General features: G+C 43.4%; 1 protein-coding gene across 1 annotated transcript in view; it reads right to left on the reverse strand.

The window, feature by feature from the left end:
* Positions 1–6,351: 6,351 nt before the first annotated feature.
* Positions 6,352–23,593, reverse strand: part of SLC29A3 (solute carrier family 29 member 3) — a 38,025-nt gene continuing 20,783 nt past the window's right edge. Inside the window, exons 3-6 of the mRNA XM_061635252.1 lie at positions 18,507–18,589; positions 12,985–13,211; positions 10,000–10,162; positions 6,352–7,406 (exon numbers count right to left, since the gene is read on the reverse strand). Coding sequence (XP_061491236.1) covers positions 6,743–7,406; positions 10,000–10,162; positions 12,985–13,211; positions 18,507–18,589 — 1,137 coding nt within the window. The 3' untranslated portion in view covers positions 6,352–6,742. The remainder of the gene's footprint in view (positions 7,407–9,999; positions 10,163–12,984; positions 13,212–18,506; positions 18,590–23,593) is intronic.

A 23,593-nucleotide genomic window follows, 5' to 3' on the forward strand; every position in this document is an offset into this window, starting at 1 on the left:
AGTACTTTCTCACCAGCTAAGATTAACTTGAATGCAGACCAGACACCAGAATTCACAAGTACTATTTATTAATACCAAAATGACAATGTTCTATTAAAATAAAACATTTATGCAGAACCTGTTAAATGGTCACGCCATTTAAACAACAGACATGATTTACCAGCATACAGCATTAAAAACAACTTCAGAATTTGCAAGTTTGACGACAGGGAGTGCAAGGGGTAGAGGTGGTGCTTGGCACAATGATTTGGCTCAATATGGTTGGTTGCACACTACTGTCACTGTGATGACCATGCCAGTTGCTGTTAACCCCAATGGGATAGAAAGGGGACAGGAGTAAAAACCCACTATACACTCTGAAACACACAGACACATCTTGGGCTGTTTATTCAATTAAACATTACATTGTGAAGTGTTTCAGGGGTTGAGAAGAGGCTTCGTGGTGTGCAGGTGCCAACCAATCAGTGTTGGGCACAGCTGCCTTCTGTTGCAATCTTACAGGACCAGTTTCCTGAATCCAGGAAAGAAAACTGTACATTTTCAGAAACTGTGGTCAGTGCATTTCCAGTATGAGCCAAGTGCTTGAACAATGTTTAGTCTGTAAACAGCCAGAGAAAACTGTAGGTCAGCCAGCCATTCATCTAGTCTTCACCACCTGGAAAGATTTGTAGTGTTTTACTTTCTTGGAAGTAGTGCAGTCAAGAAACAGAGCCAAAGCAACTCTATTTTTGAGGTGATGTTGCAAACACAAATAGTTGTTATTTGCATCTTCCTCATTCACAGGTCTCAATCCAAAATGCTGTTGGGGTAAGTGATTTTTGTCATTCCAGGAGAACATTAAACAAACTTGCCAGTACTTGCTTACCTGCTTGCCAGTAATAAACATAGATAGCCTCCAAGGAACCAAACAGGCAGGTTTTTACAAAAGATAAGCACAGATAACGAAGTTACATGTAGACTGGTGGGCTATTAAAAAAAAGAAGTTTATGGGCTTGCAACGTTTGTGGACATTTCCTAGGCTGGCGTTATGAGTAAGATCTTTCAAGGAAAGGGAAGGAGAGTATCTGATTATCTTATATCATTGCTTCAGGCATAGAGCACTTCCAGATAAGCTCTTTGAGCATTCATCCTGAGTTGTTTGCAGGGAGATTAGATGGCATTGGCTATTTAATGAGCATTCACTTTAATTTGTTTGTGGGGAGGATAAACCTTGTTGCATCAACACAACTGTTACCCCACACATTCCTTTGCATTTCATGGTCACTTTCCTTATTGCAAAAAGTCTGAACTTTTGGAGAAGTGGATTTGTTGCTCCAATCCCAATCAACTATATCTGTGCAAGCTGAGTTTCCCAGTATGTGATTGAATCCCACTTGAAAATAGCGACAGTCTGGAAGCACCCACAGGTTCCTCCACACTGACTGAAGTTGCCAAGATGCCTCCTTCAGTTGTCTAACTGGATCAGAGCTGTGCTTTCTAGAAATGAATGGATGGTATAGCACTGTACTGCACCCAGAACTGGGGTTTCGGAAACTGATGGGAGAAAACAAAGCCCGAAATACACTTTGGTCTTGTGTGTCACACACACACGGGGGGGGGGGAATTTCCCAATGGAACAAGTATTCACTTACAATTTCCAGAGTTTACACAATGGCATCTCACAAACCATAAAGCTGCTTCTCCGTCATCACATGCCTAGTAAATTTTCTACTCACGTCTGGTTTTCATGTTTATTTCTAAATTACTTACAAAGCTATCCTCTGTGTGCATTACTAGTGATCCCAAATTAAACAATGAATGTTCACTTAGGGTACTCCATCCTCAGTTACTTCTGTCAATCATGTCAGTTTACAATCTAGTAGCTCTGCTCCCTTCCTCAGGTCTAGTAATAAAACAGGTGCTTTTTAAAAACTGCACAGCTATCAGATTTCGATCTAAAAAAAACCACTTTCCTGCTCATAACAGATGACAACAAGCCAATGTTCCCACACATGATGTGCGATACTGTCTTTAGTGTTGTGGTCAGATTATTTTCCAAGTAGCATTCTGTCAAGTGTTAAATACTGAACTACAGAGATGTGGACTTTTAAGTCCTTTCCTAATTCAGCCGCAAAACAGAGTGGGTTGAATACACTGCCTCAGCAACACAGAAACATTCTGAAAAACTGCAGCACCTTAAGCTGTGCCAGTGTTCCAACTCTACAAGCTACTGGGAATCTCTCCTGCATGACTGACACCCTGTTGTTCTTGTACAAGCTGGATGCATTTCTATGGGCCTTACGTAGGAGGTCTCACTGGATGGGACTCACAGTGCTTTAACTGCAGTTACTGCACATACCCAGCAGAGTGAGATCAGTTTAGCATAGCCAGGCTGACTTTACAACTGTTGCCCTAAAATTTCAAAATAATGTCCAGTATCCTCCCCACTCTTCCATTTACTGCAGTTTCCTATAGGGATATTACTTGCATATGTCACCACAGCTGTTGAGGGCCCACGTCTTCCCCCTGCCCTCAGTTACCTACACTGTAAATGCAGTGAAACAGACATGTCTGGATTAATCTTAGGGACCATTATATGGAGTTCATCAGGAGGGCTTTAAACTGAATCCTAAGAGGGAGGAAGACGTAAACTTGGTGGTAATGACTGATGAGGGCTTGTGCACAGTAACAGGAACAGACAGATCGGCTCTAATAGTGCCCAGTGACAGTCCTCAGAAAAATGTAGTAAGGAAGCCAAGCCATAAATCACATGGTCTTTGATGTCTGTATACTAATGCGCAGAGCATGGGAAACAAGCAGGACGAACTTGAACTCTTAATACAGGAGGGTAATTATGACTTGTTAGGTATAATTGAAACATGGTGGAATGACTCCCATGACTGGAATACAGCAATGGAAGGATATAACTTGTTCAAAAAGAACAGAAGGAATAAAAAGGGAGGTGGAGTCGCGCTATATGTTAAAAATATATATCCCTGCACAGAAATACAGGAAGATGAGCTTGGTAGCTCCACCGAGAGTAACTGGATTAAAATTAAAGGGGCAAGTAATAAAAAGAATGTGGTGCTTGGAGTCTACCACCGACCACCCAATCAAGGAGAAGACGAGAATGTAACTTTTGAAAAGCAAATTGCCAATGTTTTAAGGAGGCATGATGTAGTGGTAATGGGGGACTTCAATTACCCCCTATATCTATTGGGAGACAAACTCTGCCAAACACGGCCCCTCCAACAAATTTCTGACTTGTGTTGCAGATAACTTTCTCCTATAGAAAGTGGAGGAAGCAACCAGGGGATCAGCTATCCTGGACTTGATTCTAACCAATAGAGATGATTTGGTGGATGAAGTGACAGTTACGGGAACTCTGGGGGAAAGTGATCACACCATACTTGAATTTTTTATTTTAACAGAAGCAAAAGCTGAGAGTAGCCATACGCACACCCTGGACTTCAGGAAAGCAGATTTTAATAAACTCAAAACAATTGTAAGTACAGTTCCATGGCAAGTGACCCTAACGAGAAAAGGAGTCCAAGATGGGTGGGAGTTTCTAAAAAAAGAAATTCTAAAAGCGCAATGGCAAGCAATTCCAACAAGGAAAAAAGGGGGTGTGAGGATCCCATCTCAGACCACCACCTGTTAGGTCCCTCCAGTCAGGATCCTGGGTTTTATTTGTTCTCTCACCAGCTCTAGCACAGATCTCGCAAGATCCCACCGCTAGGCAGCACTACCAGCCACTCCCTGTTTCACAATATTGCTTTAGGACTTTGCCCTAGTCCCCTTCTGGCTTATTGTTACTTTGTTAATAGACAGGTATTGGGCTCTCCGACACTGGAGGCATTCAAGAGGCAGCTAGACAGGCATCTGTCAGGAATGCTTTGATTTGGATTGCTGCATTGAGCAGGGGGTTGGACTTGATGGCCTTATAGGCCCTTTCCAACCCTACTATTCTATGATTCTATGATTATACATGGAAGGGTTTTTATGTGTAAATGTCATGTATGCAAGAGATTCAAAGATGTGAGCAGGAGTAAGACAGTGAAGCCCAAAGCAAATATTTCCTATGCTTAATACAACATCAGGTGTGCATAAAAATTACATCTTTGCCTGAAAAAAAGCCTTCTACAACAGTAAAATGCATATTGCTTGAGTTCAGATTTGTACATACTTCATAAAGTTTTACAATGAAATATTAGATACCATTTAGAAGCCTATAAAATTGTGCAATCATTTTCTAGCCCCCTTCTTTGACTTATACATAATTTGATAACTGTAGTTTTGCTTTGTTCCTCTCACAGTGCAAACTGATGCTTGTCTACGCAGAAGTAAATCTTGTTGTTTTCAGTGGAGCTTATTCTCAGCTAGCACATGCATGTAGGATTGAAGCCTCAGATTAAGCCAACCAGTAATTGTTATATTTACACTGTAATTAAGATAAACCTAAGACATCTAGTAACAAGTCTGTTCTATTCCATAACACCCACCTTTGCCAAAACATTACCATAAATTTCAGGTGTCCCTTTCTTCAAAACCATCCGGTCCCCTTAGCTGAAGAAACACAGAATTCATCAGTACTGGAAAATTATTCTGATTATCATACTTTTGTCAGCTTGGAACTCAATAAGCACATGCATTCATTTATATAAATAAACTTTATTAATGAAATCCACAGTTCCAAAACATGTAGATCAGGGATAGGGAACCTGTGACTCTCTCCCCAGTGTTGGACTACAACTCCACCATCCCTGACCATTGGCGATGCTAGCTGTGGCTGATGGTATCTGGAGTCCAATGACACCTAGAGGGCTTCAGGTTCCCCTTCTCTGATTCAGATTAAACCAGATTAGTCCATAAGTCACTGCGAGATCTCACAATTCAAGTTTAAACATCCCTACTCAGAATTAAATTTCACCTAGTTCAATAGGGCTTACTCCTAGGTAGGATGGTGTAGGATGGCAGCCTCCAGTCAAAGTAAATGGATACTGTCAGATAATAAATGACACAGAGAGACCTCGTTTCTTCACTAGCTGATATAAAAAGTAAGGACAGTAGCAGTGGGTCCTTTTGCCAGTCACCATGCCATCCCTCTGTCAAACTTTATCTGCAGCGATGAGCCTGGCAGGCTGCATCTCAAGGGAAAAGGTGCAATTCAAATGTTATGATTCCTCCTCTTATTCAAAGCACTTACCTAAAAACCCTGTTCTGACATTTCCTCCTCAATACACTTATGTGCCAACAACCCGCTTTCAAACCTACGTTTGCTGAGATCATGCAACTGAAGAATCACTGCATGAAAGGGATACAAGCCTTCTCCTGCTCCTTAATTCTCCCCTGCAAATGCCTACCCCATCAAACCAGGGTTTCTTCCAGTTGCAGTGCCTTTCAAGAAGGGAAATGTGTTTAAAGCAGGCTTTGTCAACCTTGGCCCCTCCAGATGTTTTGAATTACAACACCCAGCTGTGCTGGCTGGGGCTGATGGGGAACATAGTCTAAAAGGTCTGAAGGACACCAGGCTGACACAGGATTTAAAAACAAGCACACACCCCAGCTAGGTGCGGTGGGAGGGATTGTTAAAAGCATCCTCTCCCGCTTGCCGCTTCTCCCTTACAAGCTTCCTGCCCCTGCATTCCCTTTGCAAAGGAATCTCTCTCCCTTTCCACTGTAAGGTCCACTTCTGCCCTTCACTAAGCAACCCTCTAGGATGGAAAGGTATTTCCCACCCTGAACACAACTACAGTAACAATGGCATGCTGGACTAATTCCCTCTACATTTCCATCAATGTTTTTGCCAGCGCTTGATTTTGTTTCAAAATAAACTAAGAATTTCTCTCCTTTAAATAGTGATTTTAATTTGTTACAAGCAGGGGTTTGGATGCACTTTGAAAAGCTGGGATTGTGAGTGCAAAATAGCTTTAGGGCCCCAGACAATTAATAACCATACCCGTACAAACAGAGTCAGTGACAGGACAAGCACTATCCCTCTCCCCGTTTTGTACCTCCTGTGCTTTTAAAAGTTCTGATACCAGGAGGAGTCCTTGCATTTCTAGTTTCTGGTTAACTAAGGTTCCTTGACACTTGGCTTTGTAATTCACTCTAGGCACCTGCTAGAAATATATGGAATCTTATTGCTTAATGACACCCTCTTTTTACCCACCATTGTCCCATGATTCCCCCTTTGAGAAACAGCTGCTGAGAATTCTCCCCTATTGATATGTAGATATGTTACACGTTCTTAACCTCTGCTTAGGGAGCATGAATGCAACAGAAACTGCTTAATAGGCATATTTTTCTAAGAGGGGTTACATAAAATGCCTGTCAAGAAATATGCAGTAAGTTAACCACTCCTTCAGAGAGTTGTTCTATAACAATTGCTTTTATTTTTTAACAATGGATAGATTAATTGCAACAAAAAATTAGAATCTAGTGTCCTCAGCAAAACTTGAGGCAAGATATGTACATGTACCAAAATATTTCAAATGGACACACTAGTACACACATAACCCCACTGCCCCGGAAAGGAGAGGGGCTCACCCATGCATCACAAGCTTGTGAATTTGGCCCCTGTATTTTGTGGTGCATTGCCAAGCTTCTTCCCCACCGCTACTGAGGAAGAGAGTTCAGATCACCTCCTAAAAAACCCCAAGAAAATAGTTGGTTTTTAAAACGTGTTTGTTCCACCCTTTTGAAAATTTCCTAGTACCCACAAAGCTTAGGAGATGGACTTGATTACTCCCATCTCTTTCGTCTACATGAGATGGACCATAAGAACTGAGAAGGCTGATCCCAAAGCCAATCCCAACTGCATGAACATCATCATCAATACTCCTGCTGCTTCCGACTGTTCTTTAGGGGTGACTTTGGGGCCATATATAATTGCTAACGTATTCAGATAGCCATTGCTGAATCCAAGGAATACTGTGAAGACCACAGGATAGATATCTTGGGTGAAGACTACATTTGTGATGTGTTTTCGAGGTTGAAAGTTGCAAAGCATGAAGAATGGCACAAAAAAAGTCCTCAGCAGAGCCATAGCAGGCAGCAACTTGCTATGAGGTCCAGGGACTTGGATCCAGGCGGTGATTTGCCGTCCACACCAGTCAGCAAAATTGTACAGAAGGAAACTAGTGAGGGGCGTGAAGTACTTATCTGTCCACAAGCTGCCTGGGACCTTGTTGACAGACTCTATGCTGGATGAGATTGCAGGGAAAATGATGATAGAGATGAAATAGACATAGAAGACACAGAAGCCCAACACACTGGTCTTCTTCAGGATGGACCGCAAGGGAGGGATTCTTCCATCTGGTGGAAATAGGCTGTTGTTGCCTGTTGCCTTATCCCCTTCCTCCCAATAGTCACTAGGCAAGGTGCATGATGGCTGTGTGCTGCCCTGTTGCCTTCTAATATAGTACCTGAAACAAGAGAGGCAGAGAAAAAGGTACTGTCAGAAAGTCCAACAAACAGAACTCTGGCTGGTAAAGCTAGGACTGAAATGGAAAGGACATTGGGTTGCATTCCACTAAGTCCTACTTAGACCCACTGAAATTAATGAACCTAAATAACTCATGTCTATGAACTGCAATGGATCTACTCCAAATAGGATAGCACTGACTACCACCCATCATCATCAAAGATGGCAATAGCGCCAAAAATCCATAGTTCAGTGGCCGCTTTGTATATGTACGATCCTAGGTCCAATCCTTGGCCACATCTGAAGGATCTCAGGTGGCACAACAAATCTCTGCTCAAGATTCTGAACTGCCACTGCTAATAAGAGAAGACTAAGGGTAGAAACACACTCACTATTCTGCTGGTTCCAGTGCATCTCCACCTTTCTTTTCTGAAAATGGAGGCACACAACGCTGGTCAAACCCTGCCTCTTTTTACTGTAAAACCTGGTTGGAGCAGCTTGAGTGTTTTTTTAAAAAAAATTCAGCTTCAGAGAGATTTTGCAACTGATTGGCAGATCAACCCATTCCCCCTCCAGGTGTGACCAATGGAAACACTTTGTTCTGGCAACTAGTGTGTTTATAGCCTTATACTGTGCTTGTGTTGGGAAGTTTTTATTCAGGGTTCTGTGATGTAGGGAGTGTATGAACGACTCAGGAGTGTCTGAGTAAAGATGGCAGAGGGAAGGAGGCTGATAGTGCCCCTATACAAGTGATCACATGTAGGGGGCAGTATGGAGTACTGAGGAGGGAAGGACAAATGTATGGATGCTCTAGATGGCTGCAGACTCTCCCTCTACTGGCCCTTATCCCTACACTATAGGTACCTGGTAGTTTGGCTCCTGGGCACTCTGAGCTGGTGTGAGTTAACTCCCCATACAAGTTAGAGCACCAACTCAGTAACAGTGAACTGTGCCTTGTCTACTCTATGAGTTTACATTGGGCGAATGAAATTTAAAATAAATAAATAAATCGAAAACTAGCTTATTTCTTTTAAATGCTGGTATTGGTCTGACTGGTAAACCTACAAGCATACAGAGAGTACTCCACTTTTAACATCCATAGTTGCTTACAGTTGACTCTTTAGAATAATTAATTTATTACTGATATATGTGTTAAGGCAGGAGTTGCCAACCTTTTTGGACCAGAGGCCACATTCCAAATTTTGAGAGAGTGTTGGAGCCACCAGTCACATAATGGCTGCCAAGGGTGTGTGGCATAGCACAAAGAGAGTAGTCATGGCGAAGCTTTTTCCATAATTGTATTTCTATACTAGAAAAGGCTTGACTTGTTGAATTTCTGCCAGCCATACAGCTGTTAAAGGCACAAGAACCTTTGTTTTTCACCAATGACAAGCCTAAACCAAAGCATAGGCTGCCATCCTGTAACCACTTATCTGGAAGTAAGCCCCATTAAACACAAAAAACTTACTCCTGAGTAGACATGTGTACCATTGTATTGTAAGTTAACTATAAAATGAATTCTTAATCAGTCCCTGGTCTTTAGCTCCTGTAAAGCAGAAGACATGCCAAAGCCTCTTTGCAAAGTTTTCACATTGGTCTTTTGGGGAGAGGGAGATTCTTTGACATTCACCCACACTTACTGTGCAATAGTATTTGCATTAAAAAAATTGTAGGCACTATCTGATTACAGGCGAAAGCAGCACAGCAAAGATGGTTGCTAGGGGAAAAGGGCAAACTATGGAGATTCTAAGGCCTAGAAAAAAAGACAGAAGCTGGAAAAGTGGACTAAAAGGGAGGGCAACACAGCGGCTCTTTAGGACCCCCGAGATTCCTATTACTTGGTGTCCAAACAACTCATTTACCAGTCACAGCTCTGACTTCACTCATTGGCTAATAACACTGGGAGGCAGAAGCGGCCAGGCCAGCTCATTTCACATAAATTGCTAAGAAGGGTATCTGCACATTTTGCTCCATAACTTTTTGCGCTAGTGTTAGAGCTTGTGCTAGCACAATGGGGTTTTCCCTCTCCACCCATGCATGCTCTGCGCCATCCCCAAATCTGTTCTGGAGGGTTGAGGGAACCCCCCAGAACAGATTTAGAGAGTGCACAGGGGGAAGAGGAGATCGTTCCACTGCGTAAGCAGAAATCCTTGCGCTGATGGAATGATAGCATTAGCGCTACGTTCAATACAACCCATCGTGACTCCAAGAAGGCTCATACCAACCGTGTGAATACTAGATTCAGAGGCAGCTCTGTAACAAGGCTGATATAGCTGGCTGGCCCCAAGGTTTCAGGGCCAGAAGTCACAGTCACCAGCCCTATTTCAGTCCCAGAAGATTTCTGACATTGCCGCTGGACCCCCATGCAGCTAGGATGTGGGGGAATCAGTGCACACTGTGATAAATCCCACAGTTTCTGCATAGGTTTTTAAAAGCAAATCAGGAAGTTCAGCAGGAGAGGGCAAAGAGAGAAACAGAAGCAACGGATGCACCACATAACATTTTCCGAGAATGGAGCAGGGGAAGAAGGCATCCCGAGCAAGCTATTTTGGAACTAAACCATTAGGACACATGATGAGTGACAGAGGATTTACCTGGGGTACTCCAGCTCGGGAAGGATCAAATACATCCCAATACATAGAATAATGAAGATGTCTGCCATCAAGAAGTAGGCCAGAGCACTGTCTGTAACATCAGACGCTGCTGCCAGATCCACCACTGATGCCACAGCACTCACTGTTCCTCCCATGGCCTGACCTACATGACAAGGAAAGAGGGTGAGGGGAAGGAGAACAAAAGTCAACGAACTGTGAAATAGGCCCCAGCCAATGCTGGCTCAGCTAAAGCCAGACGCTTGTGGCTCTGAAGGCAAATCAGACAAGCTGGAACTGGGGAAAGAGGCTAAAGCAGTCATTCGAGAGGCTGACATTTCAGTGGTGCTACTTAGCAAGATGTCCCGTGGTTTCGGTTTGTTCTGCTCACAATTATTTGCCTTCTGTCACTCGCTCCTTCCTTGGTCCTCTTACCTTGCTTGTTTTCATCCCCCCCCCACTTCCTTCCCATATGCACCATAGGGTCTTGACAGGGTTAACAATGGTGACATCCCATTGTGAGGTTTAGGAAGGGTTAGCTTTTGCTCCTTGCCAAATTTCTGCATTTGAGTGATAATTTTCATTTGAATCTAGAGGCTCCCCTTGCCCAACCATTTACAGAAGGATGACTTCATGTAATCATTTTTCAAGCAACCTAAACAAACAACCAAACAATCAGGGAAATGTCAGTAAGAGACACTCGTTTGCCATGCTTAACTATCCCAGATCATTGAATCATAGAACAGTAGAGTTGGAAGGGGCCTATAAGGCCATCAAGCCCAACCCCTTGCTCAATGCAGGAATCTAAATCAAAGCATTCCCTGTCTCCTGAATGTCCCCAATGTCAGAGAGCCCAATACCTGTCTAGGTAATTGGTTCCATTGTCGTATGGCTCTAACAGTTAGGAAGTTTTTCCTGATGTCCAGTTGAAATCTGGCTTCCTGCAACTTGAGCCCATTATTCCATGTCCTGCACTCTGGGATGATCGAGAAGAGATCCTGGCCCTCCTCTGTGTGGCAACCTTTAATGTACTTGAAGAGTGCTATCATATCTCCCCTCAGCCTTCTCTTCTCCAGGCTAAACATGCCCAATTCTTTCAGTCTCTCCTCATAGGGCTTGGTTTCCAGTCCCCTGATTATGCCCTCCTCCGAACCTGTTCCAGTTTGTCTGCATCCTTCTTGAAGTGCGGAGACCAGAACTGGATGCAGTATTCAAGATGAGGCCTAACCAGTGCTGAATAGACAAGAACTAATACTTCACGTGATTTGGAAACTATACTTCTGTTAATGCAGCCTAAAATAGCATTTGCCTTTTTTGCAGACGCATCGCACTGTTGGCTCATATTCAGCTTGTGATCAATGACAATTCCAAGATCCTTCTCACATGTTGTATTGCTAAGCCAAGTATCCCCCATTTTATAACTGTGCATTTAGTTCTTTTTCCTAAGTGTAGAACTTTGCATTTATGCCTGTTGAATTTCATTCTGTTGTTTTCAGCCCAATGCTCCAGCCTATCAAGGTCCCTTTGAATTTTCTTTCTGTCTTCCACGGTATTAGCTATGCCCCCAATTTTGTATCATCTGCAAATTTGATAAGCATGCTCTGCACCTTCTCATCCAAGTCGTTAATAAAAATGTTGAAAAGCACTGGGCCCAGGACCGAGCCCTGTGGTACCCCACTCGTTACTTCCGCCCAGTCTGAGAAGGAAACATTGATAAGCATTCTTTGGGTATGATTCTGGAGCCAACTGTGGATCCACCTGACAGTTGTTCCATGCAGCCCACATTTAGCTAGCTTGCTAATCAGAATATCATGGGGCACTTTGTCAAAAGCTTTGCTGAAGTTGAGATATATTATGTCCACAGCATTCCCAGAGTCTACAAGGGAGGTTATCCGATCAAAAAATGAGATAAGATTAGTTTGGCAGGATTTGTTCTTCATAAATCCATGTTGGCTCTTAGTAATCACTGCATTGTTTTCAAGGTGCTTACAGACTGACTGCTTTATAATCTGCTCCAGAGTTTTTCCAGGGATTGATGTTAGGCTGACTGGTTGCAGAAGGTTTACACTTAAATTGCTATGACTGAGAGCAGAAGAAAAATGGATGGGCAGAATTACATCCTCCTACCCGACCCCCAGTTCTGTGAAATAGCATCTCAGTGGTCTTGTGGGTAAAGCCTTCCGTCCTCCCATCTCTATTGCCAAAGAGTTCCTTTATGCACACATGGTGCAGCTTTCTATCTCTGCGCTAAAAATAAAGTTGTGATCCAACAGCTTTATGTTGCGAGTTTTCCAGCAGTGGCTCTGGTGAATGTCTCTGCAGTGGGACTGCCCCTAATAACACTCTTTTGCTGTGGCAGCCCAGAAAAAAAAGTATGAAATCTTTGCATTGGTTTTTAAACCTCTCTCCTCACTCTGCCTATCTTAAAGTACGTTTCCAGTGTTATCAACGCCTCGTAAACCTCGAGGGGCCTCATCATTCATAGCTGCAAACTTGGAACTCATCAGTTATGGAAATGAATGTTAATGGTGAATATAAAATGAGACAATGCAAAGTTTCATGTTTTTTTCCAGAGATATAAACAAACATGGAGCTGAATGCAGATGTTTTCTTTTTATGTAAGAAAGTTAACTCTGGTTCTCCAGCTGAGATGTCGCGAGATAAGACCTCAAAGAAAGAAATAAGAACCAAGGAAAGGAGGGGGGAGGGAAGAATCCCCATAAGCTGGAAAGTCAGCTTGCTTAGTCTGCCGAGTTTCCTTTAAAACCTCCTTTTAAGTGCACCGTATCGCTCTTTATTTTAAAAGTCAGCTTAAGTTAACTTCATTCACAGCAAATGCAAGGTCATGTGACTGGGCACAGCCAAAACCTCAAGTCCAAAGACAGCACATGCATCCTGCCCAGAAACAAAATTACAAGGCTCAGCTGCCAGAGAGGCCCCGATTCATTTGCTACAGTTTCCAGCTTAGGTATCCGAGGGAGATTTAACCTGAAATCAATGCCTGGGAATTCCGCATGGGCAAACACCCTGTCAGGCCAAAGACGCTGCTGCTGAAGATGGTGGCAGCACCGCTGGTGATGACCACACAAACGATGGTGAGGATAAAAAACCTCGAAGTCCAAGCAGAGGTATCCACTTTCACCAGCACCGTGATCACCACGAAGGCAGCCAACATGATGGTCAAGGAGGAGAGAATGCGGATGCTGATGGAGACCCTGGAGAAGAAACGCAATGGTGGTTAGCAGCAGGTGGTTCCCATACATGAGGCCCCTGTTCTTTTCCTTTGTCCACCTTGTACCAAGATGGTGACTGGGTCTTAGGTATTGCACAGTGGCACTAAACGGAAGGGCATCCCAAGCAATGAGTAGCCAGGGAAGCAGCCCACAGCAGAAGGAAGGCAGGCAGGCAGGGAAGGCACATGGCACAAATCCAAAGAGGATACCAGTGGCACAGGCAGGAACTGAGAGGCCTCATTCTGGCAACTCAAAAGCTAGTGCAAACTGTGCTATCTCTCATGGGAGCCAAATATTCAGTTTAAGTTAATTAATCCTTGTAGAACCCTACAGCAATCTAAGTGGCAAATATGCTAGTTAGTAAACCTGAGATGTTACAATGAAAGGGCATATTCAGAAGGTTCACCAAGGAAACACTCGTGTGTGCGTGTTTGTGTGCATGAGAGAGAGAGAGATTTTTGCAGTAGCTTAACTACATTCAAAAGCAACATGGCAATTCAAGCTAAGCTTACACCTGAATTAGACTGCTAATCTGTCCCCCACCCCTCATTTGTCTACTATAAACAACTGGGCCATGCCTTCCAGCCCTCTTCGTACCTGCCTGTACACTCTAGCCAGGGGCAGAAGTGGCTGGTGAGATGCTGCCCTTTCGACACCAGTGTTGCTGCAGCTGAGCTGGGCAGTGTGGGGGACAGTGACAAGGGTGGGGCTGCCCAGGGCACCAGCGGAAGTTCAGGGTTGGCTTAGCTGTACACCCACACAGACCCAACGTTTCTGCTGCCCTCACCTGTCCCCACTCCACCCAGGTAAGCAGCAGTGACACTAGTGTCAGGAGAGCAGCTCTATAGCACCAGCCTGGCTGCTCCTGGCCAAGGGGCCCTGGCTTTAAAAGGGCCATTGCATGTATCACACAGAGGCAAACACGGGTTTGCCACTAATTGTACACTTGGGGCTTCAGCCAATCAGTTTCATGGGGAGCATTCCCATGCAATGCACATGTTTGTCACATTCACATTTTACTTTTTTAAGAGTACTCTTCCACTTTACACCAAAAGATCCACTATGTGATGTGCTTCGTTCCGCCCATCACATATTACTTTTTGTGTGTGTGTGTGAATCCGAAGAATACTTTTAAAAATGTAATGTACATTCTGGGAAACAGGCAAAACTTTTCAAGCAGGGCTGTAGTAGCACAGAATGGGCAAATGAGCCAGGATCTTTGTTGCTGGTGATAGACTGCAGGCAGGCTTAGGCTTTTATGCATTCCCTTTAATTATGAAACATCTTATTGTTACAGTACCTGGATGTAGTCTGTGCATAGAAAATTCAATGTTCTTTATAACAATAAATGGAAACTTCCTTACTTCTACGCTGCTTCACCTAGTTAAAAAAAGAGTTGACTATTCTTCACTTTGGCTGATTCCAAATACAGTATTTGCTTTAGTCGGGTTTAATTGAAAAAGGGGAAAACATGGCATTTCCTCCAGACTCCCACAATGCCTCGCTACAGCACTGCCCATGAGCCGCCTAGTTATGCCTGCCCTTCGTAAGGGATGCGAGAGCCCTGGGGAATTCTCCAAGGGCTAAAAGGAAGCTAGGTAGCTGGAGGGATGAACCAGAGTCTGTGCCGCTGCTCTGAACCAATGCTTTAGAGAGGGCAGAACCATTTACAAAGAACACAAGACACAAATGGGTGGAGGCCGGGGACAGGAAGAAAACACAAGCATTTTTTCACTTGATATCAAATGTTCAGATTGTTTTTTCTCATCAGCCTTTACTTGATCCAATCTCTTTAGAAACCCAGCCAAGTTGGAAATGCCCATTTCTAAAAGAAATCACAACAGCAACAGGCAGCAATAACAGGAATGAAGCCAGCTTGGGGAATTCTGCAGGCTGGGGAATAGCAATCGCATGCTTATCACCACAAGATAATTAGCTGACTGAACAGGAAGGTTACTTATTATAGACACTGAAGACTTGGTTGGCTCCCTTTCAGCGAAGAGGGCAGGGAAGGAGAAAAAGGAAGAAAATGACCAAAATCTAGCAATGAAAAGGCATTCTGTTTCTCTTCTAGGGATAAGACCACAGCTCAAATGTCCCCTTGTGATATGCATCCATTGCTAAGGGACTCCAGATGAGATATATTTCATGCCACATCACTGTACAAGTTAGAGACACTGTCTGTCTGACACAGGGACTCCCTGATTAATGCAACCTGTTTGCACAGAACACTTTAAAAAAGACACAGTAAGAAAGCAAAATGGATTACTGGGCAAACAGGAGCACCACTTCTGGGGCCCTTAACATACTAGCGCTGCTCAATTTCTTCCTCGCTCTATTCCCCAAAAATGTCACCTTCACCCACGCAGACAGGAAATCCATTTCAGAAGCATCATCATATTTTAGCCATCATAGCAGATGCCCTTAACAAGGGTGGAGCACAGAGTAGTCATAAGTTACTCTCTGGAGGCAATGGAACTACAGGGAACCAATTTGCTCAGGAGTTTCCATAAATGCAAGCCTGCCTCATGTGTATTTATGATGCCGAAAACTTAGCATAATAAAACACTTATTGATTATGGATGTGCCACTCAACAGAATCAACAATGTGCCAAAGATAAATGAATGCTACATTTAAAATGTAATGCATTAAGCAAACAATGGGTATTGTGAAATGAATTTCCAACCTGCAGAATATATAAGAGCAGGCATTCCTATCTCTTGGTCTCTTTCCTTTGCCTTTTGTTACTTTCCAATTTCATTGCATAATTTGGAAAACAACCACCACCCAGCTTTCTATTTTAGGACTTCCGCAATAAAGACAGTAGCAGCAATGGAGAACGTTTGGGTATTAACATGCAGAAAGCTCCATTTAAGCACATGAGGGCTTTCTCCACTAGAGAATTCTGGAGACCAAGTTTCAGAACTATAGCAGGTACACCCCTGGGATTTTCTGGTGGCTTTCCAGTTTCATTGCTGAAGTGCACAAAGAATGAAGAAGATGAAAAGCATCGGCATCCCTGAAACATCAAAGGCCCAGAAACTCAGAAACTGCAGCTCCTGCCCAGCAGGGAGTCAAGGAGCTGCAACACTGAAGTTCTATTGTATAGATTTCCACCCAGGTGGTGGGGAGTGCTACACAGTGTTGCTGTGTAGCTTCTCCAGTTCTCTTGGCAGGGGGTAATGGATATAAAAGAGGAACAGCTCTCTGTGCCCTGCCAGATCCTGGACTCTATGTACCTGATGCACACAAAAAAGTCTGCATGCAAGAGAGATAGACCTGATGTAGAAAAAAAGAGACTAGGGACGTGGCCCCTTCAAGGGACCATGAAGAGCTGGATGCAAACCAAAGCTATGCGAGAATTAAAAGTTTTAAGTTTAAATTGGACAAGAACCTTAAAACTTCATTTGCAAACGTCTCTCACTCCTCCCCCCTACCTGTGAACAGATGATGAACAAATTGCACTGAGATGAATTCTCTCACCCTGTGGCTAGGAGGGATTTTAATCATATATCAGGTGAACATGTGTTGTAAAAACAGAAGTATAATATTAGGCAATGGTCAGCTGTATGAGCTCATTGTTGGATGCTGATCTGCTCATTTGGGGCAGGGAGAGCACAAATAGGACATAAGGCATCAAGAAGAGAGTATTATCATCAGCCTGGTCCAGGGATTGGGAATCTGTCGCTTTCTAGAAGTAGTTGGACTCCAACTCCCATCTGCCCCAGCCAGCACAGCCAAAGGTCAGAGATGATGGATCTGGATGGCCACAGATTCCCCATCCCTGGCCTAGCCTGTCTACCTCTGGATTTTCCTTGACACACACAAGCTCTGGGTCTTTTGCCTAAGAATCATCCCAGAGAGCACTCTCACATATCACACTCATGTCTACCATGCTCTTAAACAGTAAAAGGGGAAAGATTTAAGATAGAAGTCTGCATTCAAATAAGATATCATACCCGCAGGGTTTAACAAGCAGCATCTATACCTTCACTTTAAGATCTGGCAAGGTGTTCTCATGCTGCCAAAATGTAGGAAGTATCAGAACGTCACATCTTGAACCAAGCGTCAAACATGAGATTCTTACATGCAAAGTCTGAGAGGGGTGCTTAACTATTTCTACTGTGCATCACTTTTTTTCTACAACACCTCCCCTAAACAGCTTTCCTACTTATCTAGGCAACTCAGGGCTCATCCATACATCCTTATAATCTGTAATGTAAGCCCCTTGTGCCTCCATTAATTCACCCTCATCCATATAACATTCTCCTCCAATCACTGCCTGCCCACACTTTCCCCTCCCTTGATCTGGAGTTTCTAATACCAACTATACACAGAAAAGAAGAGAAACAGTGATTACAAAGAGTTGCTAAGGAGGCAGGCTGGTTGCTTAGACTTGCTTTTTAACCTCCTTCCAGGTCTGTGGGGTTCCCATTGGCTCCCTCATCCCTCTCTCTTCTGATCTGAGCCAATCAGCAACACACACAAAAAGCGAAGGCGGGAGGGGATGTTTGTAAACAAAGAAGGGCACGCCTACAAGTAGGGATGCGGAAAAAGTTTGATTCAAGTACAAAGAAAGTGCAAAGCAATCAGGTTTGGACTACCGGTATGCTTAGTATGGTCTGGCTAAGCCCTCAGGGAGGGAACTGCAGAGGAAAAGTGATAGGGGGACATGTTAAGCAACTTGTCTCCCTCTCTTCTCCCATGGAAGCAGTCCCCTCCCACATCTGCTTTGTACATCAAAGGTACAGACCAGATACCATGCGACGGCAAGTTTGTTTTTAAGTGGTCCACTCAATGCCACAGTAACCAAGTCCTCCTTGGCTACCACATGGCTGCTGACAGACAGAGAGATTCAGCCAGTCTGGCAAGTATCCATGCCCACAATTTCTCCTTTCATCTCTTCCCTCTTTAGCCAACGGGCATCAAGCTTCCTGTATTCTTGCTAATCCTCATCTCCTTCCTACATTAGGCTATTGGCATGTCTGGTCTGGATGAAGCTGCAGATTTGAAAGCCTGCTAGTCTTCTGCAACTGGCCCAATAAAAGGCATCACCTGAACAAACTGCCTGCCTTAGTCTGGAGCTAAAATAACAGACAGGATCACTTTGAGAAGTTTTACTGTGAAGGGTTTTCTGGCTAAACAGATTTGCCCATCAAGCGTTAGCATGACTTCTAGCCCACCGCTGTGCTAACGCTGCAGCCTGGGGAGACAAGTGGCGTGGCAGGACTGCAGAGAGGGGGTAAAATGGTAGTGACTAATGCAGTTGCACTTACTTGTTGACTAGCAGGAAGTTCCCAATCAAGCACAGCACAGACGGCACAGTGGAAGCCAGGGAAATGTAGCTTTCAAAGAAGTCCTAAAAGAGAAAGAAAGAATGTCAAAGAGGGTTCTAAAAACTGCCTCAAAAAGAACAAAGGACATGACATGACTTGTCCCCAAGTCTCCCTGTCGCAAATCACAGACATCAAGACACAGTGGCCAAGGTCACGGTTTCATGGCGTTCCAATGCTTACTTTGCAAAGTGATTAAACCTACCCCACTCAATTTGTTCAGCTGAGGAGCATGTCTGCTATTGTAAACCTCAAGATACCCTGCCTGCACTACCAGTGCCTCTGGCACATGGATCACACAGTGACCTTTTCTCAGATCTGATGAAAGAAGGTAAGAACAGAAGGGCACAGATCTCTCTTTCCCCTTTCTTTTATGAATTGTACCAGCAGTTGAGATACATGATATGAACCCTTTAAACTCCAGCGACTGTCTCCACATGGGGCAAAAATCATCCTAGGGAAGGCTCATAATTTAAGGGTCATTATCAAAGTGTTTTTTTAATGCAACTTCAGGGAGGTTTCGCAACTGATTGGTAGATCGACCCCTTTGTCTTCCAGGTAGTTGTTGTGAGATAAGCCGGTCCATCTCTCGCTCTGGTCATTAGTATAAACACCAGACAGCAGCCCAGGAGTAAAACTACAAAAACATGTTTATTCAAGAAAAAGAAAGAGCACTCACACGCATCTGATGCCAGATGAGTGAGTCGACCCCAATAGACAGTTACACGGGTATCTTATACCTTCAGGCTCTGAGGTTTCAGAAAACACACACCATATATGGCACACTTTATTATTCATCCTGGCTGGCTACTTTCCAGTGTCAAATTGCTCTTTATTTTCTACAACAGTTTGCAAACTCTCTCTCCTTCAGCCTTACATTTTGCTGAACAAAGTGCTGAATTTCTTTTTCGTGTGTAAGCAGTGTGCTCTGCAAGAAGGCTTGCAGTCATAACATTAGGATAACAAGTGAAAGTGGCCTTCACTAAGATGATAAGATAAGATAAGATGATAGGATGCTAACTGTAAAATTTAGAGCAGAAGTAACACAGAACAAGCTTCCCTGAGCACTCACAAAGACAGGAGAAATAGATTTGTGGGAGAAATGGGTTTGTGAGACCCAAAATCTCAACATAGCCAGTGGAAACGCTTTGCTGCAGGCTCAGGCAATGCTTTGCTGTGGGTGGTCCTGAAAGGTCTGAAGGCGGCAGTGGGAAAGGGAAATGTGGCCAGCAGAGGGCAGTGTCACTTCAAAACGCTGCTTTTGAAGCAACTAGTGTGCCCACAGCCTTTCTGTTATGCCAGTTCCAGTGTGTCTCTACCTCTCTTTTCTCAAAACTGGGGCACAAGATGCTGTCAAACTCTTCCCCTTTTTACTCTTTTTTTTAAATTAAGCTTCAGGGAAGTTTCACAACTGATTTGTAGATTGATCCCTTTATCTTCCAGGTATGGCCAATAGAAACACTTTGCTGCAGGCTCAGGCAGAGACCCCCCTCTAGGATGCACACCTGAATGTGGTGAGGGGGTTTAAGAGTGTTGAAGAAGCTGAGAGCAATGCCATCAGGAGTCTAGACGAAGAGGCTAGACTCCTAGCAGGGGCATCCAAGGCAGAATGGTCAAAGCTGAGATACCAGACTAAGATGCATCCAAACTCAGAGGAAGGCAATGGTAAACCACCTTCTGAATATCTCTTACCACGAAAACCCTAAGAACAGAGTATCCAAAATGCAACACGAGATAATGCTGGAAGATGAGACCCCCAGGTCAGAAGGCACTCACCAACCTACTGGGGGAGAACAGAGGACAAGTACGAGTAGCGCTGTGACTAATGACGCAGCTGGGTCAAAGCCGAAAGGAAGCCCAGAGGCTGATGCTCACAGATGCGAAAGGAGAGTCCGGAGTTGTATGACGCACACAATAGGAACATGGAATGTGAGAAGCATGAACCAGGGAAAGTTAGAAATTGTCAAGCAAGAAATGGAACATATCAACATTACAATACTTGGCATGAGTGAATTAAAATGGACGGGAATGGGACATTTCCAATTGGGCAACTACAAAATATTTTATGCAGGAAATGAGAAATTAAGAAGAAATGGGGTTGCTTTAATAGTGAGAAGTGATGTAGCAAGAGCAATTAGGAGCTACAACGCAAATGCTGAGCCAGTGATCTCAATGAGATTAAACAGGAAACCTATTAACATAACCATCATCCAAGTCTACGCTCGAACAGCAAACACAGAAGAAGAGGAATTGGAGAGACTTTACGCAGAAGTATAGAAAGAAATTGATCACACAGCAAAACAAGATGTGCTGATAATCATGGGAGACTTGAATGCGAAAGCAGGGAACAGAGAAGAACTAGGAATTGTGGGGAAATGGGGCCTAGGAGACAGAAACGAAGCAGGAGAAAGACTTATTGAATTCTGTGAAGCCAGTAATTTGTTTCTTGTGAACACATTTTTCAAGCAACTGAAAAGATGACTGTAGATGTGGACATCACCAGTTGGTCAATATAGGAATCAAACTGATTATGTAATTGGTAGCAGAAGATGGAGAAGTTCCATACTTTCTTCAAAAACAAGACCAGGAACAGACTGCGGTACTGATCATGAACTGGTTGTATCGAAAATCAGAGTAAAGCTAAGGAAGAACAACAAAGCAATCATAATGCCAAAATACAATTTAAATAACATCCCAGAAGATAAGGAACAGATTTCAGGCTTTAAACTTAGTTGACAGAGAACCAGAGGAACTATGGAGTGAAGTCAGAGACATTATCAGGGAAGAATGAAAAAAGACAATACCTCTAGTTAAAAAGAGAGAATGGATGACTGAAGAAACTCTTAAAATGGTTAAAGAGAGAAGGAAAGCAAAAGCAAAAGGAGCTAGAAACACAGTTAGAACCCGCTGTGTAATAAACACGCTGTATTAAATGCAACAATACAGTGACTAGTACGTAGGGACAAAGAGAACTATTACAATAGTTATTGTATAGAAATAGAAGAGGACAACAAAAAGGGTAGAACAAGAGCCCTGTTCCAAAAGATTAGAGAAATTAAAGGGAAATTTAAACCAAGAGCAGGGATGTTGAATAATCAACAGGGGAACACACTGACTGACAGAGATGAAATAAAAGGAAGATGGAAGCAATACACTGAAGAACTCTATAAAAGAGATGCCAGGATGACAGATTCATTCACAGAGGAATCGTATGATGAAGAACCAGAAATTTTAGAATGTGAGGTGAAAGCTGCTCTTAAAATACTTGGAAGAAACAAATCACCAGGAACAGATGGCATATCAATAGAGTTGCTACAAGTTACTGAGACTGAATCTGTCCAAATGTTGACAAAAACCTGTCAAGAAATATGGAAAACTAAACAATGGCTCATAGACTGGAAGCATTCGATATACATCCCAATTCCAAAGAAAGGGGATCCCAGGGAATCCAGTAATTATTGAACTATTGCCTTAATATCTCATGCAAGTAAAGTAATGCTCAAGATTCTACAACAAAGGCTCTTAACATATATAGAGCATGAAATGCCAGACGTTCAAGCTGGATTTAGAAAGGGAAGAGGCACCAGAGATCATATTGCAAACATACATTGGATAATGGAACGGAGCAAGGAATTTCAGAAGAAAATCACCCTGTGCTTTATAGATTACAGCAAAGCCTTTGACTGTGTAGATCATGAAAAACTATGGAATGTTTTAAAAGAAATGGGGATGCCACAGCATCTGATTGTCCTGATGCACAACCTATACTCTGGACAAGAGGCTACTGTAAGGACAGAATATGGAGAAACCGACTGGTTCCTCATCGGAAAGGGTGTGAGACAGGGGTGTATTTTATCACCCTATTTATTGAATCTATACGCAGAACGTATCATACGGAAAGTGAGATTGGACCAAAATGAAGGTGTGAAAATTGGAGGGAGAAATATCAATAATTTAAGATATGCAGATGATACTATACTACTAGCAGAAACCAGTAATAACTTAAAATGAATGCTGATGAATGTTGAAAGCATAAAAGCAGGACTACAGCTGAACATCAAAAAGACTAAAGTAATGTCAACAGAAGATTTATGTAACTTTAAAGTTGACAATGAGGACACTGAACTTGTCAAGGATTATCAATACCTTGGCACAGTCATTAACCAAAATAGGGATAATAGTAAGAAATCAGAAGAAGGCTAGGACTGAGGAGGGCAGCTATGAGAGAACCAGAAAAGATCCTCAAATGCAAAGATGTATCACTAAACACTAAAGTCAGGATCATTCAGACCATGGTATTCCCGATCTCTATGCATGGAGGTGAAAGTCGGACAATGAAAACAGCGGATAAGAGAAAATTCAACTCATTTGAAATGTGGTGTTGGAGGAGAGCTTTGCGCATACCATGGATTGCGAAAAAGAAATAATTGGGTGTTAGAACAAATTAAACCAGAACTGTCACTAGAAGCTAAAATGATGAAACTGAGGTTATCATACTTTGAACACATAATGAGAAGACATGATTCACTGGAAAAGACAATAATGCTGGGAAAAACAGAAGGGAGTAGAAAATGAGGAAGGCCAAACAAGAGATGGATTGATTCCATAAAGGAAGCCACAGACCTGAACTGACAAGATCTGAACAGGGTGGTTCACGACAGATGCTGCTGGAGATTGTTGATTCATAGGGTCGCCATAAGTCGTAGTCGACTTGAAGGAACATAACAACAACATCAACAGGCAGAGACAATGATTGGCCCAACCTCTGCTGTGGGCAGTCCTGAAAGCAGCAGTAGGGAAGGGAGGTGTGGCCAGTAGAGGGCAGTGTCGCATCAAAAAGCTGACAGAAAAACCATTTTGGCTGCTTTTGAAGCAACTAGTGTGGCCACAGCCTAAGATTAGGGCCAGTGCCAGAGGGTGGCCAGGTCGGGCCCTGTCTGAGGGCCCCTGCAGCCCAGAGGGAACTCTGATGGGTCCCTCCTCATGGGGGGGAAGCGCTCCCGTTCCACAGCAGCATCGACTCCCAACCC

Source organism: Rhineura floridana, chromosome 7 (assembly GCF_030035675.1).
Source record: "Rhineura floridana isolate rRhiFlo1 chromosome 7, rRhiFlo1.hap2, whole genome shotgun sequence".
NCBI lineage: Eukaryota > Metazoa > Chordata > Lepidosauria > Squamata > Rhineuridae > Rhineura > Rhineura floridana.